At 47.0% G+C, this 26,368-nt stretch overlaps 1 protein-coding gene across 1 annotated transcript in view; it reads left to right on the forward strand.

Moving 5' to 3' along the window:
• The first annotated feature begins 290 nt into the window (after positions 1 to 290).
• Positions 291 to 26,368, forward strand: part of LOC149366989 (uncharacterized) — a 34,151-nt gene continuing 8,073 nt past the window's right edge. The window contains exons 1-6 of the mRNA XM_089572478.1: positions 291 to 386; positions 2,784 to 2,878; positions 7,269 to 7,470; positions 12,859 to 12,910; positions 18,124 to 18,227; positions 24,546 to 24,607. Coding sequence (XP_089428604.1) covers positions 291 to 386; positions 2,784 to 2,878; positions 7,269 to 7,470; positions 12,859 to 12,910; positions 18,124 to 18,227; positions 24,546 to 24,607 — 611 coding nt within the window. The remainder of the gene's footprint in view (positions 387 to 2,783; positions 2,879 to 7,268; positions 7,471 to 12,858; positions 12,911 to 18,123; positions 18,228 to 24,545; positions 24,608 to 26,368) is intronic.

Here is a 26,368-nt window from a genome sequence, read left to right on the forward strand (position 1 = left end):
AACTTGTTTAAACAGGCAGGTGCGTCTTGGAACCTCGAGTTGGTTTGGTTTAGTTTGGTTTATTGGGGTTTAACGTGCCGAAGCGACTCAGGCTATGAGGGACGCAGTAGTGAAGGGCTCTAGAAATTTCGACCACCTGGGGTTCTCTAGTTGGTGGCTACGTTGGGAATACATTTTCACAACTGGCGTTAATCACAAAGAACTGCTGTACAGCTGTGTGGAGTCTTTCACGCCAACTTTCAACATTACGCAGGGGATCGGATTGTCAAATCTTCGCTGCCTGCATCAACATGGCCGCTTTTGGGGTTCTGGCAGACATGCCCATAGAAGTCTTCAGCAGTCGAATCGAGGCCTTCCAGAGATACGGGTTGCACATGAATTTCCCGGTAAGTGAAATTCCTGATCACTTCATGTAGGTAGTTGTGCCGCAGGTAGTTGAGCCAAGAGGAGTAACCGTGCCACAGTAAGGACAGAGATAAACTGCCCAAGCAGCGCGGGTAATCGGCCCAGTATTGGCAAAATTGGCCCAATATTTTATTGCCAAAGACTAGTCCGACAGAGGACAAGAGTGAAGCCATCCATTTCCAATATTGGGCCGGTTATTTGTGCTGCTTGGTAGACATAGTTAAACAAGAGTCCTTCAGTACCTTTCTTGGTCATAAAGCTCTCGCATAAAGGGTCGGCAGAGCTTTGCATGCTGCCAGGAGTTGCCGCGCCACGGCGCTAAATCTCGCGTGGGGTTCCTCGGGAAAGGTGCCCGCCACTGGCACAGACGTGACGTCCTCGCGTCCTGACTGACTGACATGAAATCTCTTCAGTTCGTTCTGCGTAGTGCGTGTGCAATGCTACAGAGAATCTCGAAGACGCGTGCCGAATATTCTTGCGCGCCTAGCTGCCTTTTGAAGCGAAAAGCTACACTGGGCTCGTCAACACCGGGTCTGGCGTGCGCCGTGATCAATTTTTGCCACAGCTGCGCATGCGCGAAACCGAGTGACGTCACGCGGAGCGCAGGTGGCCGCTGCTGCCGCAGCCGTCGTCGCCGCCGAGCGCTGACTCCGTCGTCTGAGCGTCGCCGCTTCTCCTCCTCGCCACCGCTTTACCCTTCCCCGCTGCCGCCGTCCCAAGAGGAGAAGGTTCCTTCGCAAAGCGTTGCGAGAACGCGTGAGAGGCGGCAGCGGCCATAGAAGAGGCGGCCATCCTCTCCACCGTTTTACCCTTCGCCGCAGCCGTGCGAAGTACACATTTGAAAGGAGGGGTATATAAGGCGCGCTTGCCCATAGAACAGGCGCAGACACTCGCCATGGAAGGAGAAGAAGCAGCAACAGTCGGACGGCGCAGAAACATCGATCCTGAAGTGGTAGCTTGGGAGTTGGCTGAAAAGCAGCGAGAGCTTTTCGCTTATACAGGCTTAACCTTAGCTAAGCCACAGCCATTTTTTTGCATGCAGAAGAACGCACGACAGTGCATTGTTGTCCGCATTGCAGAGTGAATGCGAACTGCACCGCGCGCTGTATTGGTCCTCGCTTTGGCAGGAAACGTCGGCTGTTTGGAAACATTGTGCTGCCCCCCAAGAAACTAAATTGGTAACCTACATAGCTATAAATTCCTCCAGTTTTGGAGTATAGGTCGATAATCTGGAGTCCTCATAAACAGTCCGATATCAGTAAGCTGGAATCCGTCCAAAAGAAAGCAGCACGGTTTATTTGCCGACGGTATGACAGAAATTTTTCACCTTCATCCACTCTTCCTGCCATAAACCTTTCCCTCGTTTGTACTCGCCGCGAAAATGTGTGTTTAAAATATTTTCATGGTATTGTTCATTCATCCCTCTTTGCTTCATTGCCTGAGTATTTGCAATTTTCAAAATTTTCTTTTACAACGAGCTACCACCCATTGAATGTAACACCCATCCACGCTCGCACAGACGTGTTATCGAACGACGGAATTCTTTACCTGTTGATGTACGCTCCCTGGAATCAAACTTATTCTTCGATATTGCTACAAATCTCTAATTGTCCGTTGAATTATTGTTCTATATTTTAACGCTGTTGACTTTTTGAATATGTTGTCCCTCTCTTTTTTTCCTTTTTTCTTCCTCCCACTCCTACAGTAGTCCAATCGAGGCTGCAGTATGTGTAAATAAATAAATAAATAAATAAAAGGAGTAAACTTTATTGAGTCGCGGGGGCTTAGTTCAGTAATGCTTTCTGCCGAGCGAGTTGGTCCATTTTGCCATTGGGCAATAAACGAATATGCTTGCGGAAAACAGGGTAAAGAAAAGGGTCGTAACGACGGGACTGAGCGCAAACTTCCAACTAGCGTTATTTTTAACCCCACCTCTGCACTTATACCCGAGAGAAATCACAGCCATTGATAGTACCCGGACTCCGTTCGTGCGCACTCAGTACACTTAGATATGAAAGGACAACGTTCGTATCGTATCTTATCGAATTATGGGAATAGGGAGTCCATATGGTTCGAGAAAATGTACGGATGTCTGTACGTTTTTGTATGGAGTCCATAAACTTTGTATAAAATTTTCTTATCACCTCTATCAAATCTGCATGACGTCATATGGAGTCGGTAGGTTTCCATACGCATTCATTATAATCTACTTACCGACTCCAAACACTCCATACTGACTCCTATAATCCATATGGAAACATACGGAATTATGAAACCAGCCTTATGAAAACTTTCAGTAGGGAGCTTAATGAGCAAGGATGCTTTCTTTTACTCCTGTTCTAATTGCCTACTCGTTTCGTTTTTCTTCTGCTACTCAGTATGGACTAAAGCTGAAAAACCCAACGGCGAACAAAATGAAACCCCCCTTTTACAAAGGCCTGTCAATCCGTGTATTCTTCTATTCTCCCGAACCGTGAGTACTCACACTCGGCCACTGTGGTCCGGGATTGAAGTTTCCGCAACTCTATGCGTAGCACTGCACCAACCCGCATGTTCGCAGAGCACACTTGGCATATACGGTGGCATCTCATAAACTCAAATTGCTGACAATATCCTTTTGCGTAAGGTAAGCAAGAGATGTTCTTACTATTCCTTAGGGATGTAAATTCGGCTTAAACGTATGTGGATGGCGTATATCAACAATGCCCGCCAGAAGACTATTCCAGCGCTCTGTAACAGCTGTCAAAAAACAGGAGTCAAATGGTATTGTGCGGGCGAACAGATATAGAAGACTTTTTACGTAAGTGAACTACGGTGCTCTGTGGTAGGACTTTTTGTGGCATGAACGCGTGGTGACGGTTGACTATTGCGATGAAAGTTAGACTGGAATGAAGATTCTATACTCCATCTCTGTTCCTGGCAGCATTACCAAGCTTGCGATGATTGAAGAGGCGATGCCTTGGCGCTGCGGAATGAATTGCCAGTATAAAATGGTTTATTAGGCTTTTTAGGGCCTAACGTATCAAAGCGACTCAGGCTATGAGGGACCCCGTAGTGAAGGGCTCCGGTAATTTCGACCTCCTGGGGTTTTTTTAACGTGCACTGACATCGCACAGTACACGGACCTCTAGAATTTCGCCTCCATCGAAATTCGGCCGCCACGGTCGGGATCGAATCCGCGTCTTTCGGTTCAGCAGCCGAGCGCCGTAACCACGGAGCCACCGCGGCGGGTCTTTGCGCCATGACGTATGCCGACAGGTTTCGTCAGGGCTCCCGGTTCAAAGACGATCTCGGAGCACGTCATGGATATTTCAGATCTTGTGAACGCTTCCGGAGAGCTGAACACTGAAGTTTCACGTGAAGCAATGCCCATTAATAACTCACAAGACATCAAGCCGTCACCTACTGAGCCTCCAGACCCCGAGCCCCCGGGCTCTGGCCGGCTTCAGCATGGCTTCAAACTGATCTTGAGCTGGCTAAACGGCCGCGTTCTAGTGCGCAAGTGTCTCAAGATCTGGCACCGGAAGCTGCCGAGGAGCCAGCGGATGCGCGTTCAGACCAGACTGTTCCCTCGGTGCTGCGTCGCTGGGGAGGAGTACGCCGCGTATCGAGTCCCCCAACCGGCGTCTGCAAAGAGCTGCCGGCCGATCTTCGAGACGCGAGAGATGTGGTGCTCCCGACATCATGGGCGGAAGCCTCAGACACCTCAGAGGTCTCCATGGACAGCAGCGTGCCTCTGAAGCGTCCTGTCGTCATATGAGCCCTTGCAAAAAAAGTTTTAACAGTCTATAGAGTATCTATAGACTTCTGTCTTCAAAGTCTATAGACTGTCTATAGACAAATCCTAGAGAACAGTTTGTGGACAATACAAATGCTGTAGACAGTCTATGGACAGTCTATAGATGTATTGCCATACACTTTTAGTAGACATTTATCTATAGACAGTCTATAGACTATGAATAGACAAAAAGCAATATCTATAGAAAATCAATAGAGACAATGAGAACTCTATAGACTGTCTATAGACCATTCTTATAAGGGAAGATCTCGGTGTCAGCGGAGATCCGAGCATGGTATCAGCGGCGGACGGCAAAGGAAGGCTGGGTTGTAAAAAGAAGGCAATGACAGCCCGAAAGGCTGCCAGTTCAGCGCCGGCGCTCCCATCGCTCACCGGACGGAACTGAATAATGTACATGCGAAAAATGGCGGGGGTCATTGCATTTGAGGTCGCTAACCTTAACGTTAGAGGCTTGCGGAATTGACGGCGGCTTTACCAGTTAAAGCGCCTATTTGAAAGCTGTGGAATGAATGGATCTGCAATTCATTCTGCAGGTAAGAAGAGCAGGTGGTGAAGCCTGAGTCATGATTGGCATGAAAGCTTCCGTCGAAATCAGGAACCAGTCCACAGGTGTCATCTCTTAAAGACGGCGACTACTTCGAGCCTCGCCACTCGTCTGGACATCCGTGCCTTGTTTCATCTGCTTGCGGTCGGGTTTGGCCGCTGCGCCGGCTGTGGGATGCAGTCTGATTCTCCCAAAGTACTGCCATCAGATTCCACGAAATGATGACAATATAGGTACGTGCATAGGCACGTGTAACAGAAGGGCACACTTGCGCTAGGCTTAGCCTCGCAACCCCGCCCTCTACAGGGTGAAATTATGCCAAATGAAACAGCAAAATTTGCTACTATATCGTACATCGCGGGTGCTTGAGCGAACAGTTTTAAAATTCTTAACTATAGCCTGGTCCAAATAAAAATGACGTTTTTTTCAGGAACAAACGCTGACTCGGAGTTGGCATCTGTAAATTTGACTGATGCTAATATCTAAATAAATAAATAAATAAATATAGTCAGTAAAAATCTATTATCATCTCATTTGCCATGTTTCATAAATTGCTAATTAGCACGTTGATTAGTTTTATCATAAACCTACTTTTGAATTTTAGCGATGTCCATCGCGGCTTCTGAAAACTTTTCCCCTCCACTTCAGCCGTCAGTAACATTATTAAATCGTCTGCTGAAAAAGTGTGAAGCTAGAATATGCCATGGCAGCTTATACCTCGTGTCCCAGTGCCCGAACACATTCATCGAAACAGCTCAAACGATTGTGCTCGCATTATTCTCGCTCAAGACGAACTGTCAGCTTGAGTACAACAAAATCAAGCCTTCACTCTCGGAAGCATGCGGGCATAGAGCGCTTATTAAGGCGTAAGCCTTTAAGGCCCCATCGTTGTAAGCAGGAGTTGTCTCACAGAAATGTCACACTTTTCAACTGTTGGAAATGGTCGTGACGTCACAGAGCGCGAATTTCAAACCGGGCCAATTGTACTTTGGCTGTTAACCATGCAACCAATTAAAGGGATGGTATAGTGATGCTCCAAGTAAGTGTGACTGAGTTTAGTTAATTAGTTAATTAACCTAATTAACCACTCTAGTCAGACCACAAAAATAAATAAATAAAACCGAGTAGGAAATTGTTCGAGTTGGGAATCGAACCAGGGTCTTCTGTCTACATGCGCAAACACATGGATCGAAACAGCTCAAACAATTGTGCTCGCATTATTCCCCCTCAAGACGAACTATCAGCATGAGCACAACAAAATCAAGCGTTCACTCTCTGAAGCATGCGGGCATAGAGAGCTTATTAAGGCGTAAGCCTTTAAGGCCTCAGGGTCTTCTGTGCGAGATCAGCACGCTAGCCACTCCACCATACCAGCTCGATGGTATGGAATGAACAAAGGGGCGTCTAGTGAATACGGTGTCTTCGTTCATTCCCATCTTTATCCCTTCGCTTGCGGCAAGGTTCAGGTGTCCACCGAGACATGCGAGACATATACATTCTTTTCTTCAAAAAAAACAATTTATCGACGAGCAAGGCGTCCAACGTGGGTGGGTAAACATCCAACGCTGGTGGGTAACTCCGTTACTCGGGACACGTGTCCGGACCTTACCTTCACGAAAAACATAAGACACGCAGAATGCACCAACACCGAGGAAACCCTCGGCAGTGACCACTGCATACTCAACATCAGCGTCAGGACCAAACCACTGGCAAGATCCCACGCCCAAGCCCGCCTGCCCGACAGGACAAAATTCCGGCACACCTACACTAATTCGGCCCCTGTTCACGAACAAGGCTACCACTCGTGGCCACAAGAATTGGTTACACCTCTTTGTTCGGTACAATCTCAAGTTCAGCTATCAGAGGCCACGCCGGAGGTGGACAACCACCTCCTGCACCTCTGGGAGGCGCGGCATAGCCTCGTCCGCAGATGGCGCCGCTAAAAACACAATCGAAAACTCAAAATTCGCATCGCCGAGCTCACCCAGCGAGCGGCTGAGTATGCGGCCCAGCTCGCCGACTCGAATTGGGTGGACCGCTGCAATACGGCCGCTAGAGAGATGTCTAGCCGGAGCGCTTGGCGTCTCTTTCGCGCCTTGATCGATGCGACTAAAACCAGAGCCGAGACAGAAAAACTTCGCAAACGGGCTATCCATAGCTTCAGCGGAGATACCTCAAAATTAGCATGCAGATTACGCGATCAATACCTCTGCATCCAACAGGGCCCCCGAGGGCCAGCGTACTCGTATGCAGGTTATGAGAACGCGGAACTGGATCAACCGTTCCGGCTCCACGACCTGAAGGCGGCCTTGAGTAAAATGAAACGCGGAACGGCGCCGGGAAGGGACAAAATAACTGTGAAATTATTTGCCAACCTTCCCCACCCGGCCTACGAGGCACTCCTCGCATACACAAGCGTGTACGCTTCTGCATCGTCCTGTATTTCATGCTTACTCTACTCTCGGTTACGGGGGAGGAAGAGATTTTTTTTTTTAACTTCTCTCTGTCACCTCTTTTCAGAGCCCTAACGAAAGTAAAATTCGTTTACAAAGGTGCTAATGAAACAAACTGGAATGTAACGCAAATCGTGGATGGCACCAAAGTGCAGTATGACCAAGCGCGTGGTAGTGGGTCGACAGGAATCCAAGACCTCAAGAACGCAACATTTCAACCTCCTGGCTACTACTCAAGTGGAGTTGAACTCGACGGACAATATTTAAAAGTGAGTACAGGCGCCGCAACGTACGTTATTAGTGCGTTACGTGAGCGCTCGACCCCGACGCAGGTTGCTTGCTAAGAAATGAAACGGAGACGCTCCTCCTCCATTCTCTTTCCGTAAAACCTTTATCCACATGCACGAACTGCTACAAATATTCCTATTTTCCTAGAGCCATTACCGAATGGAACAACCTTGCAGGTCATATAGTAGAACATAATTATTTGTCCCATTTTGAGGCACTGCTGCAACAAGTGACGAATTTTTGAGTGTTCGTTTCCACAGTAATTTGTGCTGTTTTACTCAAAGTGCTTGATTATAACCTGTTATATGCTTGGCTCGATGACTACAGTGTATGTATTCTAATGTTGTGAAAGGATGCAGTGCGTTGTAATTCCGCTTATGGTGACGTCTTGTGTGCTCTGTTTTTATTTTTTTTATTTTTGTCCTTTGGAGTTATACAAATTACGTACCCACCTGCGATGGTCTTGTTGTTCAAGACCGCAGCATTTATAACTAAGTAAATAATAAAAAAACGTTGGTTCCGCAAACGCTGAATCCAAAAATGTTTGGTTTTTGGTTTATGGTCTTTAAAGTCCCAAAGCGACTCAAGCTAAGAGGGATGCCGTACTGAAGGACACCGGAAGTTTCGACTACCTGGGGTTCTTCAAACGTGCACTGACATCGCCCAGTACACGGGCCTCTAGAATTTCGCCTCCGTCGAAATTCGACCGCCGCGGCCGGGAGCGAACCAACGTCTTTCGGGTCAGCAGTCGAGTTCAATAACCACTGAGCCACCGCGGCGGCTGAATCCGCCAAGGTCCGAGTGAAACACTCGGACACACGGTTCGAATCCCTCTCGCGAGCTAGCCTCCAACCCGACTAAGAGACGTATATGCTTCATGGAACGATAAACCGTATGACACCCGCAACGGTGTACGACTCTATAGTTTGATCACAAGTTTAATACAGAAAATTGCTTTTGAGGAAAGTAGGTGGCGCACTAACTATCTCACATAAATACCAAGCAGCACAGGTAATGGTTTGGTTTGGTTTATTGGGGTTTAACGTCCCGAAGCAACTCAAGCTATGAGGGACGCCGTAGTGAAGGGCTCCGGAAATTTCAACCACCTGGGGTTCTTTAACGTGCACTGACATCGCACAGCACACGGGCCTCTAGAATTTCGCCTCCGTCGAAATTCGGCCGCCGCGGCCGGGATCGAACCCGCGTCTTTCGCACAGGTAATTGGCCCAGTCGGCCCAGTATTGGAAATGGCTGGCTTCACTCTGGTCCTTTGTAGGAATGACCTTTCCCAATACATTCCAATATTGGGCCGATTAGCTGCGGTGGGTCAGTGGTTATGGTGCTCGGCTGCTGACCCGAAAGACGCGGGTTCCATCCCGGCCGCGGCGGCTAGAATTTCGATGGAGGCGAAACTCTAGATGCCCGTGTTTTGTGCGATGTCAGTCCACGTTAAAGAACCCCAGGTGGTCGAAATTTCTGGTGCACTTCACTACGGCGTCTCTCACAGCCTGAGTCGCTAAACCAAACCGATTAGCTGTCTCACTGGCGCCTTGGTTACGGACGGATGGATAAATGGATAGGAGCGCCCCCTTTGAAACGGGGTGGTGGCATTTGCCACCATGCTCAGCTTTTCTTTCTTTATTATTTTTTTGGTTACTGTGTTGGCAATTCTCATTAAGAATCGCCATCATCTTTACCTACGGTTCCTACAATTCTAACCTTATGCCACATCTCTGCTTTTCAACCACCAATCCTCCAATCGCTTTTTGCTAACTTCCACTGCAGATTTATTTACATGTCCATTGTTATCTTTAAACCCTAGGGCCTCAGGAAGAGTGCCTGCGCGTGCATCGACATCCGGATGGATACCATCACATTTGATTATGAGGTGTTCAATTGTTTCCACAGATCAACCAAAAACTGCACATGTGTCATCTTCTTCGTTAAATTTCTTTTTGTAGCTGCGCGTTCTAAGACACCCTGACCTAGCTTCAAAAAGTAGGGCACTGCCTCTTGAGTTATCATAGAAAAATTCTTTCCTGACCTGCCTTTTCCAGTATCGATATAGTTCTCCACTATGTTTCTCTTCCATTGAATTCATCCAATTTTTAACTTCCGCGTTTTTAACCTGTCGTTTAATGTTCTTTCCTTCTCCGTCCTCATGACCGGCTTACATAATGGTTAGCTTTCTAGTTCTTTTCCGCCACTGTGAATCAACGCGCTTTCTGTAGAAGTATTTAAATACCTTAGCTGCCCACCTACTATCGTCCAATTTCCTCAGGCGTTCTTCATATAGTATTTTACTCTTAGCTTCCCGCGCTTCGAACGATGCCCAGCCCATACCTCCTTGTACTGCCTCGTTTGTGGTTTTGCCGTGGGCACCTAGTGCTAATCTTCCAACAACTCTCTGATTTACGTCTAATCTCGACTGAACTTCTGCCCTTAAGCACAGAACCGCATTGCTAAAAGTAAGTCCCGGCACCATTATTCCTTTCCAAATACCTCTTAGTACTTCATATTTGTTGTACCCCCATAATGCCCTATGTTTCATTATCCCGGCGTCTCTTCGTCCTTTTGCCCGAAGAGCCAGTTCGTGCTTTTCCGTGTATATCTGCCCTTCGCTTAGCCATATCCCGACGTATTTGTATTCGGCCACTTTGGGTATTTCGTGGCCTTGTATTGTAAGCACCAGGCTTTTACGTGGTGTCTGCACAGAAGTGCGGGTTCAGTTTTTGTTCAAATAAGAGTTGGAAGTTCAGCGCTCTAATGCTATCTTCTCCTGCTTCCTGTCCTGTATTCGCGCTGCTGATACATAATGATCCTCGTTGACTAAATCGATTGATCAGATTTTCAGTGACTGCAGCAAGCGGGCATGTGTACTGTAAAGTAAGAGGCAGTCGGATTCCTCCAAAATTACATTTGGTAGAATTCTTTTAGCGTGCGTGGGCTTAGAAAATGTTCGCGCTCAAATTTATAGCTCGATGGACGTAATTCTGCAAGCAATGCGGTGACGGTCGAAGGGAAATTCCTGCCGGTGTGACTCGGCGCATCGTCTGGCAACAGCGAGCGACCAGTCAAGGTAACTGTTCGCTGTTAAAGAAGTATAGACACCGAATTTGGTAGCATATTTTCTTCTCTACAATAATGCGGAATATACTACTATGCATGAACCGCCATGTGGTGTTGGCCTACGACCGCTAAATAATTTATAATCTAATTTTTCTGCAATGCTGTTTCTGTTTCGGTTTCAAAGGCCTAACGATGGCTGTGACGTTAAAGAGAAGCTAAGTGACATGAGGTCCACATATCTATAGGTCACGTGGACACGTGGATATAGGTGACGTGGTCTACATACTCTTCTACCCGATTGTACTTATCCTTTTCTTCGTCTGCATAAATATTGTCATGCATGAATAAAACGGCATTTGTGACTCGCTAATAGAATAAGGACAACCATAGACTTCAGTCAACCAAATGATGAGCAGGCTTTTCCAAAGGCTGCTCGGCATTAGACCAAATCCACACAGTCAATCACGCTTCAAAGAAACGTACAGAATACCACTAAATATAGCCTTCATATATTGCGAAAAAGGATTTGACTAAGTATTAGCCTCAGCAGTCATGCAGGCATTACAGAATCATTTGGTAGATGAGGCTCATGTAAAATTATTAGAAGATATTTATGTCTCCACACCCACCATAGTCCTTATAAAGCCTGCAGTAAATTTGCAGAAAGAAAGGGTGTCAGGCAGGGAGACACGATATCGCCAATAATACTCACCGCCTCATTAGAGGGAGGCATTTAGAGGCTTGAACTGGGGGAAAAGTTTGTGACAACAATTAACGGAGGATACCGTAGTAACCTGCGATTACCTGACCAGATTGCCTTGCCAAGTCACTTCGGAGGAGAATTACAAGGCATGATCAATCACTTAGACAGGCACGCCAGAATGGTGGGTCAAAGATTTAATGCACGGAAAACCAAAGTGTTGTCCAACAGCCTCAGAAGGGAACAACAGTTTACAACTGGTAGAGAGAAGCTGGAAGAGGTAAGGAAATACGTCTACATAGAGCAGGTAGAGTGACCGCTGATACGGACCATGAGAGTGAAATAACTAGAAGAATAAGAATGTGGTAGAGAGCATTTGGCCGATTCTCTCATGTAATTAATGACAGTTTAGCAATATTCATCAAGAGAAATATATAAAACAGCTGCATCTCACCGGCAACCTTCTATGGCGCAGAAATGTGGAGGCCAGCTTAAAACTTCAGTTGAGAAAAACGCAGCGAGTTATGGAAAGGAGGATGGATAGGTGTAACATTAAGGAACAGGAAGATGGAAGAGTGGGTCAATAAACAGACCGCATTAATGACATCAGTGGAAATCAAGAAGCAATGAGGTGGGGCAGGCCATGTAATGCGAAGGCAAGATAACCGATGGACATTAAGGGTAGCGAACTGATTACCAATAAAAGGCAAGTGTAGAAAGGGGCGGCACAAAGATAGGTGTGCGGTTGAGGTAAAGAAGTTGGTGCGGGTAAAGGGGGTCGCAGCTGGCACCGGACAGGGTTAATAGGAGAGATATGAGAGACGCCGCTGCCCTGAAATGGGCGTAGTAAGGCTGATGATGATGATCGTGATTGCTATAGCGTCGTTTCCTATGTCCATTGTCGGCTCAATTTTTGCGTGCTTCCTTGAAACTGACAAAAGACGGTATAGGGACAGACTGAAATATATGTACCTAATATATCATGATATGCAGGGAATAGATAACGATGTGTACATTAATTTAGTTTCTAAGCGCCCAACACGATCTAATCATTCGAAAAAATTAAAAGAATTTTCTTGCAGGACTAACGTGTTTAAAAACTAGTTTTTTCCATGGAAAGTAAGTGAGTGGAATGCGCTCACCTCGAGTACAGTGGAATTCCCGACAGTCCAGTCATTCTGCGGCATGCTTAACAGTATTGAGACAAAATAGCATTACCATCGTGTTGTTATACGCAATTCCTTGAGTGCTTCATATGCATGATAGTTTTCATTGTCTATATGTTTCGTTTCTTGCTCAAATGATTGACCATGCGTGGTTGTATCGTGATGCTGTGTACGCGCCTTGTTGTTTTTGTGGCGCTTTACTTTTCTTTACTATTATTACTGCTTGATTTCGTCTTTCCTTCTCACTTGAATTCTTGTGATGCTTTTTGTTATGATCATTTCCATGACGTATTATTGATATGCCCACTCCTGGCCAAGGCTTCAAACTCAGGCCGGCAGTAGCTTGTAAATAAATAAATAATAAATAATAAAAGTACAAAGATTCTACAGCACGTCAACGCCAGTGGCACAATTTGTTTCTTCACATTTTTCAGGCCAAATTCAACAATATAGTTTCCGATCAGGTAAACCAGGACAGCATAGTGCGTGAGTATTATTTTTATGTCTATATGCAAAGCCTGTCTTACATTCTTCTGCTGAGCTCCGTTTTCACATTCTTTGTGACTGTCCTGCCTACACCACAGAAAGGCAGTCTCTCAGCCGTGCGCTGGAGCGCCTAGATCCGCGCCCACTCACGGAAATGAAGATTCTCGGCCACTGGCCGCGGCGGTCGTCGGCGGAGAAGGCCTCCAAGGCACTGCTCCGCTTCTTGAGAACTTCTGGCCTGCACGATAGGCTGCGACTTCAACGAACACTGACGTTTTAGAGTGACTTCAACTTTCTGTTACGCTCCTTTCTCTTTCTTCTTTATTGCGAAAGCACTACTGCTTTCACTTTCAAGCCTTTGCGGTGCGACGGCGGTGTACATGAAATGACCTTTCGCATGACCTCTGTGTGACGTCACGCCGAAGAGCTGGGCGACCCTCTCGCGCCATCCATGTGCGACGGCGGTGCACATGAACGGCGGCCTGACTGGACTGGACTGGACTGGACTGGACTGGACTAGACTAGACTAGACTAGATTAGACTAGATTAGACTAGATTAGACTAGATTAGACTAGATTAGACTAGATTAGATTAGATAGGATAGGATTGGATTGGATTGTATAACCGATGCATCGCCACAAATCTAACCACAAGCACCACCACCAGCTACACTACCAGCTGTACCATGGCGTAGGTACGGATATTGCTTTCGCAATTACCGGGCTTAACCAAGCTAAGCCACAGCGAATTTTTTTATCCCCTCACCCCCTTCCCTCCGTGTAGGGTAGCAAACCGAATATTCTTTCGGTTAACCTCCCTGCCTAAATTTCCTCTTCTACATCCTCCTCCTCCTACGTCGCACGTTGTTTGCCAACCTGCCCAGACCGGCAGCCTACCTAAGAACACGACACATTACTATGGGCACATGTCGGGCTATCTCTTGCTTAACTGATTTGTGAACTCTGCTGAAGAGAGCCGGAATATCTTAGTTAAAAAACTGTGCTTTCCTTTGACACCGAGGCTTTCGAACACGATCAATGGTTATTTTTACAGTTACGTGAGTCTGCACAAAAGGATGGATGTCAGTGCTTGTTTCAGATATTTCACCGTATAGACATTAATACAGACTTCAATGTGAGGTACCTCACTGAGACTTTGTCGCTCATTACTTTAACCACTGAAAATTATCCTCACAACCCCAACCTGTAATAGACCTATAAACACTGTTGTTGAAATCCAGAAAACTGTGGTTTATATAGTACTTCTGATATTTTGAGAATTCTTCGAAAAGAAGCTTTGACAATGTAATTCAATACTGATACCAGAGATCAAACGCGCGTTAATGATATCCTAGTTGAAATCAAGAGGAAGAAGTGGGCTTGGGCAGGGCATGTAATGCGAAGGCAAGATAACCGCTGGTCCTTGAGGGTAACGGAGTGGATTCCAAGAGAAGGCAAGCGTAGCAGGGGGCGGCAGAAAATTAGGTGGGCGGATGAGATTAAGAAATTTGCGGGAATATGGGGGCCGCGGCTGGCGAAGGACAGGGTTAATTAGAGAGACATGGGAGAGACCTTTGCCCTGCAGTGGGCGTAGTCAGGCTGATGATGATGATGATGACCTGAGGAAATGAAGGAACTATTTTATTTGTTGTAACTGGCAGCCCCGCACTGCGCGAGGCAAATCCTCTACTCTTCATCTTTCATCCGTTTGTTGTACGATTTCAAATGATCGCTATCAATTAGGTGGAATTTAGGACAAAGCCTTCTAGTTCTCTTTGTTTCCAACACGTGGCGCATGAGTTTTAACATTCAAAATAGCGCGTTAAGATAATCCGGGGCGTAAGAAAGAAAGTTAATGGCCAAATGACAGCTCAACAGAACGGGCTAGGCCACTGCGCTTAACGGCACCGGCTGGGAGCTTTCCCAAATTTCTGTTAATGCGTAGCCCTACAGCCGCGGCAGTGCAGTGAATCCGGATTAGTCAAAATGCTTGCCTCTGTACTCGAGGGAAGCTTAATGCGAGAACGTTTTTGCAGTCTAGTTGGTGCATTACTGGAACTAGTTGTTAGCGCAGAAAGACAGCGCAGGAAGGAACGAAGTTGACAGACGAGGTTTCAAGGACGAGGACACGGTCAGAGCGATACGAGCTCTGGTAGTCAGAAGAGCGCCGTACAGCCTACCGTGCCAAATCCTTGCATCCCAAGAGGTCGAGCAGGTAGAGGCAATGGCGCGGAAGGCATATAAGACAACGCTAGGCCTACCTCTTAGAACATCTACGTGCACATCTACGGGCCTGGTTAAGCAGCTAAGAGGCTTGGCCACTATCGGTGCGCTGTACCTCAATCTATCTCTGTAGTGCTACAGATCTGAAGCAATGGATCTAATTCTCACACCTACTGTTGACCAGGGAGAAAAACATTTTTCAAATTAAGATTTCACGGCTTAGTGGTGGGCGTATTCAGGCGTAGTAATGGCCTTTAGGGTCCGTGCGCGGTACTCCAGGGCTGAGAGAGAACCCTGGACCGTACTTCCACTAATTGTAAAATGGCATTGGTGACACCTGGTGGTCGGTGTGAATTAAGCGCGATGGAATTTTGATATCTGTATTGCCCCTGCTTCTCTCGAACGCGTGACGGGCACATCTTGTGAGCCCTGAAGAGGAAGGCGGGCCTCTGTTACTTGCATGACGTAGTAACCTTTTGCACATGTTTCCACGGTAACCCTCAGTGTGTTCACGCAGTAGTACTGAAGACGAACAGGTGCGGACATAAATGTACAGGCGCGGACAAAAGTAAACGGAGCACGCAACTGTCTTGGAATATTTTTCACGCGTCACCTAATTGAAATTTCCAGCAGTGGTGCGCGCATGTTGGTAGCGGAGGTTGGTGCGCTTTCCTGTAGACAAACAACGCTTCTTCATTACCAATGGAGAAAGCGTGATTGCACTTCGAACGCAGTAGCGTGCTCCGTTTACTTATGGCCGCGCCTGTACGTAGCGTGCTATTCCGTTCTAAGTGAAATAACGCTTTCTCTATCGAAAAAGAAGAAACACTCTTTGTCAATTAGAAAATGCACATGTGTCCACCGCACTACGCACATGTCACAGCTGGCTGTTTCAATTAGGCAGCACGTGAAAAATCCTAAAAGGAAACTTCTAGAACTAATTTACCTTTGACCCCAATTGAAAGACCGCGCCAGTAGTGCGTCTTCGTGTACGCCCACTGCTTCACTGCTTCCTGGCCTGCGGCCTGCCAACACCGCAAAGCACTCCCTATCGTTTCACTGGAGAGCTGTCGCCACTAATATGTCAGCCTAGACCTTTCGATCGCACTACAAATGATTTGCACGCCCCTGTTCAGTAAAGTGATGCTGACAACCGCTGTGTTACTGTCAGCGTTGATCCCCAGGTACAAACAATTGACAATGCCTTAGCTCTGCTAAGCCAGGATATATGTAGCGTAAGTGGCTCACCGCCAAGCGACAACCTCAGGGTATGAGGAAATGAGCTTTTCCAGTCTTCTCCGCCGACTGGCAGCGGCTCGACTCTCTTTAACATCCTTCTAGAGCGCACTGCATCAACCGCAGGTCCCGCGCATTACATATGCACGATGCGCCCTCCTCTCACATGCGCAGTAGCGGGTGGCGCGGCAGTCGTAAACACAGCGGCGGGCGCACGCGGCTCCGGCTCGTCTGCCCAAACTGTTACGTCACGCCTCTGGAATGCGCCGACCGGCGGAGCGTCGGAGAGGAGCGCGCGCTCCGGCGGCGCGCTCCTCTCGAGGGCGACGCAGCTGCGCCTCTCATGACGTCACGCGGCTGCCGCGCGTGCGCAGTATGGTCGGCGCAGAGGGCACACGAAGCTCCTTCCAACCCGCGTAGTGTAGCTTACGCTACAATGGGCTGAAACTCCATTGCTCCTGGCTGCTAAAGCACAGGATGCGGTGTCCTTCATTTCGTGGCGCTCCATGCTATGTCACAGAGCACCTCGTGAACTACTCAGGGCAGTGTACACGTGTACAGGTGCCGTCAAAAGAAATATTAACGCAAAAATTTAATCTTTGCCCTGCCAGTTCATGCATCCTTGAATAACACCATCTGCCGGGCTAGTTGGTGGCGATCCATATGTATCAGCAGCGCGAACACAACACAGGAAGGAGGGGAAGATAGTGCAGAGCGCTGAACTTCCAACTTTTATTTCAGCAATACTGAACCCGCACTTATATACACATACCGAGGTAAAATCCCACCAGGGGGGTAATCCTTGAATACATATGCGCAGACTAATTGTGACTATGCGAACTGGACTGTGAACCAACAAACATGGACCATTATGCTTTAGATTTAAAGAAATTACATTTTTTTGACAAAGTCGCCTTTCATTTACTTTTGACAGCGACTGGACTTATTTTCACGTCATCAAAGCCATGCTGGCCGAATGCAAGGTCCTTCATGGGATCTTGTGGTCCCTACCATCCGCAAATAGCCTCATCGAACAATTTCGACCCACCCTAGGGGACATACTGCGATATCTGTCACTTCCTACCACACGAACTGGGACCTCGTTCACACCCTGTACCACTTTTTCTTACAGTCTACTGCTACACAGACCACTACCAGCTTCTTTTTCTTTCTGCTTTAAGATCCGCATCGATCTGATTCCATCAGTACTAGTCTCCAATGCCAACCCAAACGCATTTTAGTGTCTTACTGTGTTCTTAGCCGCCCAACAGGCAGAAGATGCGTAAGACGAATTTAGACCCTTCTTTGTGTGGCATACCTTAGGGGCCAGATGTTGCACCACTTCATTCGTTTCGAAAATTGGTGAGGATGCGCACTTGATAAAAGGGTTGCCCAGTTTGCCAGGAAATCAGGCAGTGATCTCTTTACAACCTGACGCAGAAAAATTCATAGATTATAGTTTTTATTTTTGCAACTCTTATGTCAGGAATGCCACGTGTCATGCCCTGGTCTCATCTCCTTTGAGAATGTCGATGCTGAGCATCAATTACTTCTCACCTTCTCTCACTTCCCGATTGTGAGCGTTTGATTTTGTTTCATTTAGTCTGTGTACTTCTGCCGGCGGCGCGCTCTTTCAGGGAATTTTCGTTTCGTTCTTAACGACGGAATATGCTTCAATGCGTTACTCGTGTGCAGCACATGCTTAACATCACATAGGTTTATGTCATAAGCAATTTACTTTTTTCTCACCCTCAGCGAGCGGCCCTTGGTTTATTTATATTGAAGCGCCAAAAAGCTACATCTTATCGTTGCACTGGTCCGCCGAGGCTGGAAACCAAGAGCTCCCAGACGAAAAACTGGTACGTGCAATATTTTATCTTTATCGGGGAAAGATGCACCTTAAGACCCTGTAGCCTCAAATTAATGAGACCTCTCAGTTGCTAATTTACGGCTGTCCGGGACCGATCATAGCTTGTTCCGGGACGAGGTCAGTGCGCAACGCCAAAATGACATTTTTTTTTTTATAATGTCTGAACATCCGATGATTGCAGCCGGAGTGTGAACGGTTTGAGGTGGGTTATCACGTAGCCTTTTGCTAACCCGCTGCTTCTACAGCGGTACATTAGAGTGTGAAGATGGTCACAAAATCTTCACGATGACTCTCCGAAGCAATTTCTGTGATTGGGCGTCTGATAATTATTTCAACTAGTACAATACACGGCTGGTCGAACGCGGAATCGGACCCTTTTACCCTTTTTTCGCTCCTCTCAAAAAAGGTAAAAAAAATAAAAGAAAGAAAGCGGGTGCCCGTACCAGCAACGCTCTGCCGTGCTTAACGCCAACTGTAGATAAATGAAAAAAAATGGCCGTGGTTTGACCAGTGGCCATACCGAAAACAACCAGGCCAAACACACGATAGTTTCGGTGCCGGGACATATCGACATTACGGGAAATCAGCAGGCGGATAGGATAGCTCGAGGGTACGCAACAAACCGAGCATCCAACATTCCCGACATCGCTGAGGAACCCGAGCCGGTAGCCCAAAGCTACACAGACATTCTTAACTACAGAGGGATCAGATGAAAATACCCGCCCCCACACAAACAACTCAATAGAGAAGACGCCGTAGCATGGCGACAGTTACAAACGGGAACATTCCCGTGCCTAAACATCCTAAGTAAAATCTACCCCACACAGTACAAGAGCGAGTGCCCGTGGTGTGGAGACAAACAAACATTATACAATACCACATGGGCATGTCAGAAAATAGACAAGGTACCCATAATTGAAAACACGAGTGCGGAACAGTGGGAGAGGATGCTATCCAGCGACATCCTGAAAGTCCAACAAGGACTACTAAGGAGTGCACGCAGGGCAGCTACCCTCAGCGGAGCCCTGGACTAGGGGAACCGACCGTGATGATAAGATGGAAGACTCCATCTGAAGCCGGAAAAAAATAATATTGTAGAATAGAGCAAAAAATTACGAGGAACTTTAGCAGCTAAAGTGGTGAAAGGTGAAAGCCTAAGTGCTGCATTCTGCTACGCGATTGTTCACTGCACATTTTGTTGGTGCATTAATTAACTACCAATTAATGACGCTTAAGCTTCGCCTTTAAGAGTGGAACGCGACAGCGTGTTGTAGCGCTGCCACGGGGTCCAAGGAACGCCACCACCCGTTCTGCGCGATGCGTTGCCCTTTGAACGCAACGGTTTTTGAGGAAAGGAAATGGAGCTGTAATTCTCTGTCATCTCGGTGGACACCTGAGCCGCACCGTACAGGAAGTGAGGAAGTGTGAGTGAAAGAAGAAAGACGGGCCGTAATGAAGAAAATGAAAATTGTATTTGAGGAAAGGAAATTACGCATTAACTGTCTCACATATCTCAGTAGACACTAGTCGAAGATTGTATTTGAGGAAAGGAAGTTGCGCAGTAACTGTCTTGCATATTTCGGTGGACACCCGTCAAAATTCGCGCGCGGTGACGTCACGACAATTTGGACCAATCTTAAACGCGGTCAAATACGCCTTGCTCGTCAGTAAATTGGTTTTTGAGGAAAGGAAATGTATCTGTCTCTCATATCTCGGTGGACACCTAAAACTCGCCGTAACGGGAAGGGAAGAAGATGGGAGTGAACGAAGACACCGTATTCACTAGATGCACCTTTGTTCATTCCAAACCATCGAGCTGGCATGGCGGAGCAAGATATCCCAGTGGAAAACCGGGTCCCAGCAGTCGATAAAGACATGTTCGATGGTCTCGGGTTTTTTGCACAGTGTGCAGTCGACGTTCCATGGTACGAAAATGCCCTTATCGTTTAGCCATGTTTTCACCGGAAGGGTACCAGTGTGTAGTTTAAAGAAAAAGGATTTGACGTTCGGTCTTACCGGCATCTTCTTAACTCGATTTAGCACATCTTTGCCTGGGCCTCCGCAGTAAAAGGATCGGTATAAGGGTACAGGTATAAAGATATCTAGCAAATCCTTGTACAATTTTTTCCTGGGTACAGAAGTCAGATACTCTGTCGAAAAATGAGAGCTCAAAATGTGAAAGGCAGCCACAACTTCACGTAAAAAACCAGTTACAGCACGATTCGTGGCTGGGAAACTGGACACAACAAATTCCGGTAACACATTTCCTAAGCGCACCTGCAACATTGTGCGCAACAAAGGATCGGTTTGATCACGTAGAAACAAAAATCTTGAGACAACTTGTTTCAGAAACAAGTTGGAAAGTCCAAGGCCACCTCTTTTGACCGGTAGGAACAAATTAGCTCGACTAGTTCGCTCCCAATTCGAGCTCCAAATAAAAACAGCAAACACTCTATGCAGCTTCTGCACGTTGGCTCTGGTGATGAGCAAAAACTGCAAAAAATACCAAATTCTGGCTATCAAAAATACATTGCACACACTTGCACGCGCGAAAACAGAAAGGTCACGTCCTTTCCATCCATCCGCTTTTTTCCTTGCACTCTGCGTTACCTCACCCCACAACTCTGTACTGTTCTTATAGTGCTCTAAGGGTGCCCCCAAATACTTCGCAGGGGAGGTCGTCCATTGCATGTTAGCAAACACTGCGGGTGTGCTCTCCCAATCACCGTGCCAAAATCCAATGCACTTATCCCAGTTAACTTCGCACCCGGTCTTTTTGCAATAGGCCCGCGCAACTTTGACAACTTCTTTAACGCTTTCTTGGTCCGCGCAAAAAACAGCAATATCATCAGCGTAAGCAAGCACTTTTACTTGCACCGACTGAAGAGTGAAACCACAGATCCCATCATTGTGTAACAGCGATAACAGAAAAGGCTCAAGATAGATCGCAAAGAGCAGAGGCGAGAGCGGGCAGCCCTGCCTGACCGAGGAACAGACAGGCACAGGTTCAGTAAGCTGTTTGTTCACTATAATACGCGTAACACAGTTTTCGTACGCCATCTGTACACCTTGTAATATTACAGAGCCGACGTTGGCATATTCTAGAACGGCGAAAAGAATTTCGTGTGACACGCGATCGAAGGCCTTCGCCAAGTCAAGCTGCATCATGGCAACTCGTCCCACGAACGCATCGCAACATTCAAGAACAGTTCTAGCAATGTGCACATTCGTTCCAATGGTGCGACCTTTAATACCGCACGTTTGATGCGGCCCTACAAGGTCCTTTATAACCTTTTGCAGTCTATTGGCAAGAATCTTCATAAACACTTTATAGTCGACGTTGGTCAGGCTTATCGGCCGATAAGCCCCAACGGACAGCAGTTTAGCCTGGTCTTCACTCTTGGGCACTAAAACCACGTGTGCTGTTTTAAATGACGGCGGCATTTTCTTTGTTTCATACATTTCGGTGAAGACGCAGTGCAGAGCATAAGTGAGTTCGGCTTTGAAACTCTTATAAAAATCACTGCCTAGGCCGTCAGGACCAGGAGATTTTCCGGTACTCAGTTCTTCGATCGCTCTTCCCAAATGTGCGACCTGTCAGGGAAAACTTCATAGAAAGTGTAGTCTCTCTGAGAGATGTTCTCCGCAGTCAACCTCAACCACCGGACTGGGTGGCAGTTATGGACAAATTGATCGAAATGAAAATGTTTTAATCCGTCGCCTTAGCCAAAGTCTGGCTAGCGACTTTTTACGCCTGCGCATGTATTGTTTTCCGGCAATAAAGAAAAAAAAAAAAAAAGCTGGCATGGCGGAGTGGTAGCGTGCTCGACTCGCACTCCGGAGACCGGGGTTCGATTCCCGAGCGCGGCCAATTTCTTACTCGGTTTTATTTATTTATCTGGTCTGACTAGAAAGGTTAATTAGACTAATTGGTTAAGTAAGCAATTGACTAAACTCAATCAAATTTACTTGGAGCATCACTATACGATCCCTTTAATTGGTTGCATGGTAGGTAGGAAATTGCATGGTATGTAGGAAATTAGGTAGGTTGCATGGTAGGTAGGAAATTCCGCGGCGGCTGGAATTTCTTTGGAGGAGAAATTCTAGAGGCCCGTGTGCTGTGCGATGTCAGTCCACGTTAAAGAACCCCAGGTGGTCGAAATTTCCGGAGCCCTCCACTACGGCGTCTCTCATAGCCTTAGTCGCTTTGGGACGTTAAACCCCATAAACCAAACCAAACCTAGGTAGCCAAAGTACAATTGTCCCCGTTTGAAATTCGCGCACTGTGTGACGTCACGACCGTTTGGACCAATTGAAAAGCGTGACATTTCTGTCGACAGCTCCTGCTTACAACGATGAGGCATTAAAGGCTTTCGCCTTATTTGGATTGGAAAACGTTTATTGTCAGCACTGAGCCCTAGTGGGCATTATACTAGGTGGCTTCGAGCCCATGGCTCTTGGCGACCTTGTGAGCCCACTCAGTGGCCCGGACTTGCGTCAACGGGTCTGAGCTGGTCAGTACAACCTCCCACCGCTCTAGAGAAGGGACTGGTAGTAGGTCCGCCGGTGGCGGCACCTTTTTGCAGCTCCATAAAATGTGGTCATATCCGGCTATCTCGCCGCATTGTTTGCAAGTAGCGTTGTATTGTGTTGGATACATGTGTGCTAGTCTCGACGGGCTAAAGAAGGCTCGCGTCTGGAGCCGACGCCACGTTACCTCCTGGCTTTTGTCGAGCTTTTTGTCTGGTGGCGGATAGATCCTCCTTTCCAGTTTAAACTGATTGGTGTATTCGTGAAATGATATGAATGCATCTCTCGTAAAATTTGGGGACTCGACCCGGCTCACTGCTCGGCTGACATAACCTCGAGCTATACTGTGAGCCAACTCGTTTCCCCTTTGCCTTAAGAAACGTTTTCCACCACCACCGCCCGAGTAGCATTGCGGAAGCACGGCGGCGGCATCTCGGGGGGCACTTTGTCCACAGTGCGTAGAGGCGAAAGCGTTTTCCGCACCACTCTGACTGCCTCTGTGGCACTGGTGACGTCACCAGTGGATGACGTCACACATAATAAAGGACTATTTACTAAGTAATGAAAAGTTACCAAATAATGGCTAATTACTATTTAATGACTAAATGCTAATTAACAGCTAATTAATTACGCTTAAGCTTCACCTTTAGGAGTGGAACGCGACAGCTTGCTGTAGCGCTGCCAGGGAGTCCACGGAACGCCACCACCCGTTCGGCGCGATGCCTTGCCCTTTCAACACAACGCTTATTGAGGAAAGGAAATGGCGCAGTAATTCTCTGTCATCTCGGTGGACACCTGAATCGCACCGTAAGGAAACAGAGGTGGTCGGAGTGAAAGAAGAAAGAGAAAGAAGGGCCCTAATGAAGAAAATGAAAATTGTATTTGAGGAAAGGAAGTTACGCAGTAACTGTCTCACACTCGCTCCTCGCGCATGCACAGTTGGGGCTCTCCGCGGCTCGACGAAATCGCTCACACCTAGGGTAGTGTTGCTTCCGCCACAAAAGAGGTAAATGCTCAAACGAAACAAAAAACGATTTAAAGAGAAGAGCAGAGCAGTAAAGAAAAATAAAACTCAAAAGGAGGGGATACAAAAGGTTTGGTTTGGTTTATGGGGTTTAACGTCCCAAAGCGACTGAGGCTATGAGAGATACAAAAGGCACAACAAAGTTAAGTCACAGTAACAGGCAGACAGACAAAGCACAGCTGCCGTCCGCGAGATATTTAAAAAAAAAAAAGAGAAAAATCAGTCACAGCATAGTAATAGTGTCAGTAACAGTCAAGACAAGAAGAGGTAAAAAAAAACAGTGCAGCGACGACGGACAAGAAGGAAGAAAGAAGGAGGACAATTAATTTTTATTTTTTTTCTTAATTCTTTTCTTTTTATAACTCCATCTTGAATTCCTCTCAATTCTTACTCAAAGTTACATCATTAACTTGGCAATCAAAGTTAACACATTAGCTTGGCACCAATCTACCTTCTTTTGGCTCTCTTCACTGAACCCTGGCCTATCCCCAGTCATGGGTATGTGCCATGCCACCAAGGCAACAACAACAACAACGGTAGTTAGCGGTTTACTGATCTGCAGAAATGAGCTGCAATACACGTGCAGCCATCAAATGTGATATTTGATAGTTATCCTGACAGTTCCTCCCGTGGTTACACTGGTTACAGCTGCAAGGACGCTGAGAAAGAGAGTTAATTTTTGTTTTGCCCAATTGTGACGTCAACTAACGAGTATGATTGATTGCCTTTCAGGGACACCAATATTTCATACAGAGCGTGCCGGTCACGGTGGGCTCTTTCTGTGTATACACGCTAGAATTCTCATCAGGCACTCAGTGAGTAACGAATTATGTAAACTCCCGCGCGCCGCTTTCAAACGTGGGCTACGCAACACGCCATCAGATATGACCCCCATCATCTGCCAGTCCGACCGTCATCTACACATATCCAGCAGTCCTGGACAACAGCATTTCTGGGCGGGAAACCGTTCATCACGAGAAATTTCGCAATAACAATCAATATATCAGTGGATCACCCGACAGCAGCCTTGTATTTTTAGTTCTATTTATTTATTTATTTATTTATGCCATATACTGCAGGCCTTGAGGCCCAAGCAATTTTCTGTATCCAAGCATGGATACAGAAACAGATCACAAATTGAGCAATAATAGCAAAGTGCAAACAGACAACGAGCAGCGCGAAATGACATGGAAGAGAAAGAGAAACTAACAAAACAAACTAAAAAACAAACCAACAATGGTCACTTCTCAGGTCAAGAGACCGTACGCACGAAGCTGGTAAGCTGTTCCAGTCACTGATGGTTTGCGGAAAGAAAGAGTGCTGAAATAAGTTAGTCTTTGCAAAGTACGGGGTCAGAGAAAGGAGGTGGGAGTGTCGGGTTTGTCTGGTGTTCTCTAGATTAAGATACTGCATAGAATTAATTCTAAGTTTATGGTTAAATTAAAGAACAACTGCGGCACTTTTTTGAGAATTTTGCGATAATCAAATCTATATAAGCTGTAGGTAAAGCATGCCAAGTGTTTCTGCGCTAGCATTTAAAATAGTGACGTAATCGACGATTGAATTTTGCGCTTCTCCTTAATGCACCGCAGGAGTGCAGAGGAATTCAGCGTGACGTCACAGAAGGTATGATTTCAAATTACCGCTGTCGTCAGCCACACCCTGCCCTGACTCGTTAGAAGCTGCCAAACAACTCTCGGCAGGGTTCGTCTTCAGGGGCGTTGGTTTTTTATCCTTAAAAGCAGGCGTTTGTGCGTTGGAAATGTACCGATACCTTCGATGACGTCATCATGCGCCCCCACCTTGCGCTGTGCGCTGCGGAGAAGCTTGAAGAATGTCCGGATTTAATCGGCCATTACTTGACTATTTCAAGCGCTAGCCCAAAAAGACTTCGCATACTTTACCTGCAAGTTTCACACATTCGACCCTCTTAAGCTCGTTGATTTCTAAAACCTATGCAGTTTCCCTTTAACGTTTTTTGCTCCCGTCGAAAGCGTTCCCCATTGGTTTTCTATGGAAGTCTTGACTGTTCGATGCGATTTATGGAAACACTGCAAAATAAGGAGTGTGCAATATATATCAGAAGTATGAACCATTACCTTTAATAATTCCGTAACAATATCTCACACTCTTCCATTTTTCAATTTTTTTTGTCTGAGAATGCTGGACATGTATGTGGCTGTGCACAAAACTGTCTAGTGCACCGATTCATGGGCGTCCGGAGGGGGGGGCAAGGGGGGGCGGCTGCACCCCCCTGGAAAATCACTCACTCGAACCGTGAGTGATGGCCGCACGCCAGGGGCGGTGGTGCGCTCAGTCAAAAGGGTAAAAGCAGCCCCGCATGGTCACATCTGCGAAATGCCGCGTCCGGGCGTGCGTCGTTCCGCCGTTTTCAAACCACGCCATCGTTAGCTCTACTGAAGGGCGACCTGTTCCAGACATACAGCGGCACCGGCGAGCATGTGTTTCGAGCCGCCTTGAGATGGGTGTCTGTTTGTTTGATCTCTAGAGAGATAGCGACACGGAGGCAGACAGTGCACGGGGCATCTTGTTTTCGCCTATCGTTACGCCGGTCA

The sequence above is a fragment of the Amblyomma mixtum genome, chromosome 1, assembly GCF_055824585.1.
Source record: "Amblyomma mixtum isolate Tamu chromosome 1, ASM5582458v1, whole genome shotgun sequence".
Taxonomy (NCBI): domain Eukaryota; kingdom Metazoa; phylum Arthropoda; class Arachnida; order Ixodida; family Ixodidae; genus Amblyomma; species Amblyomma mixtum.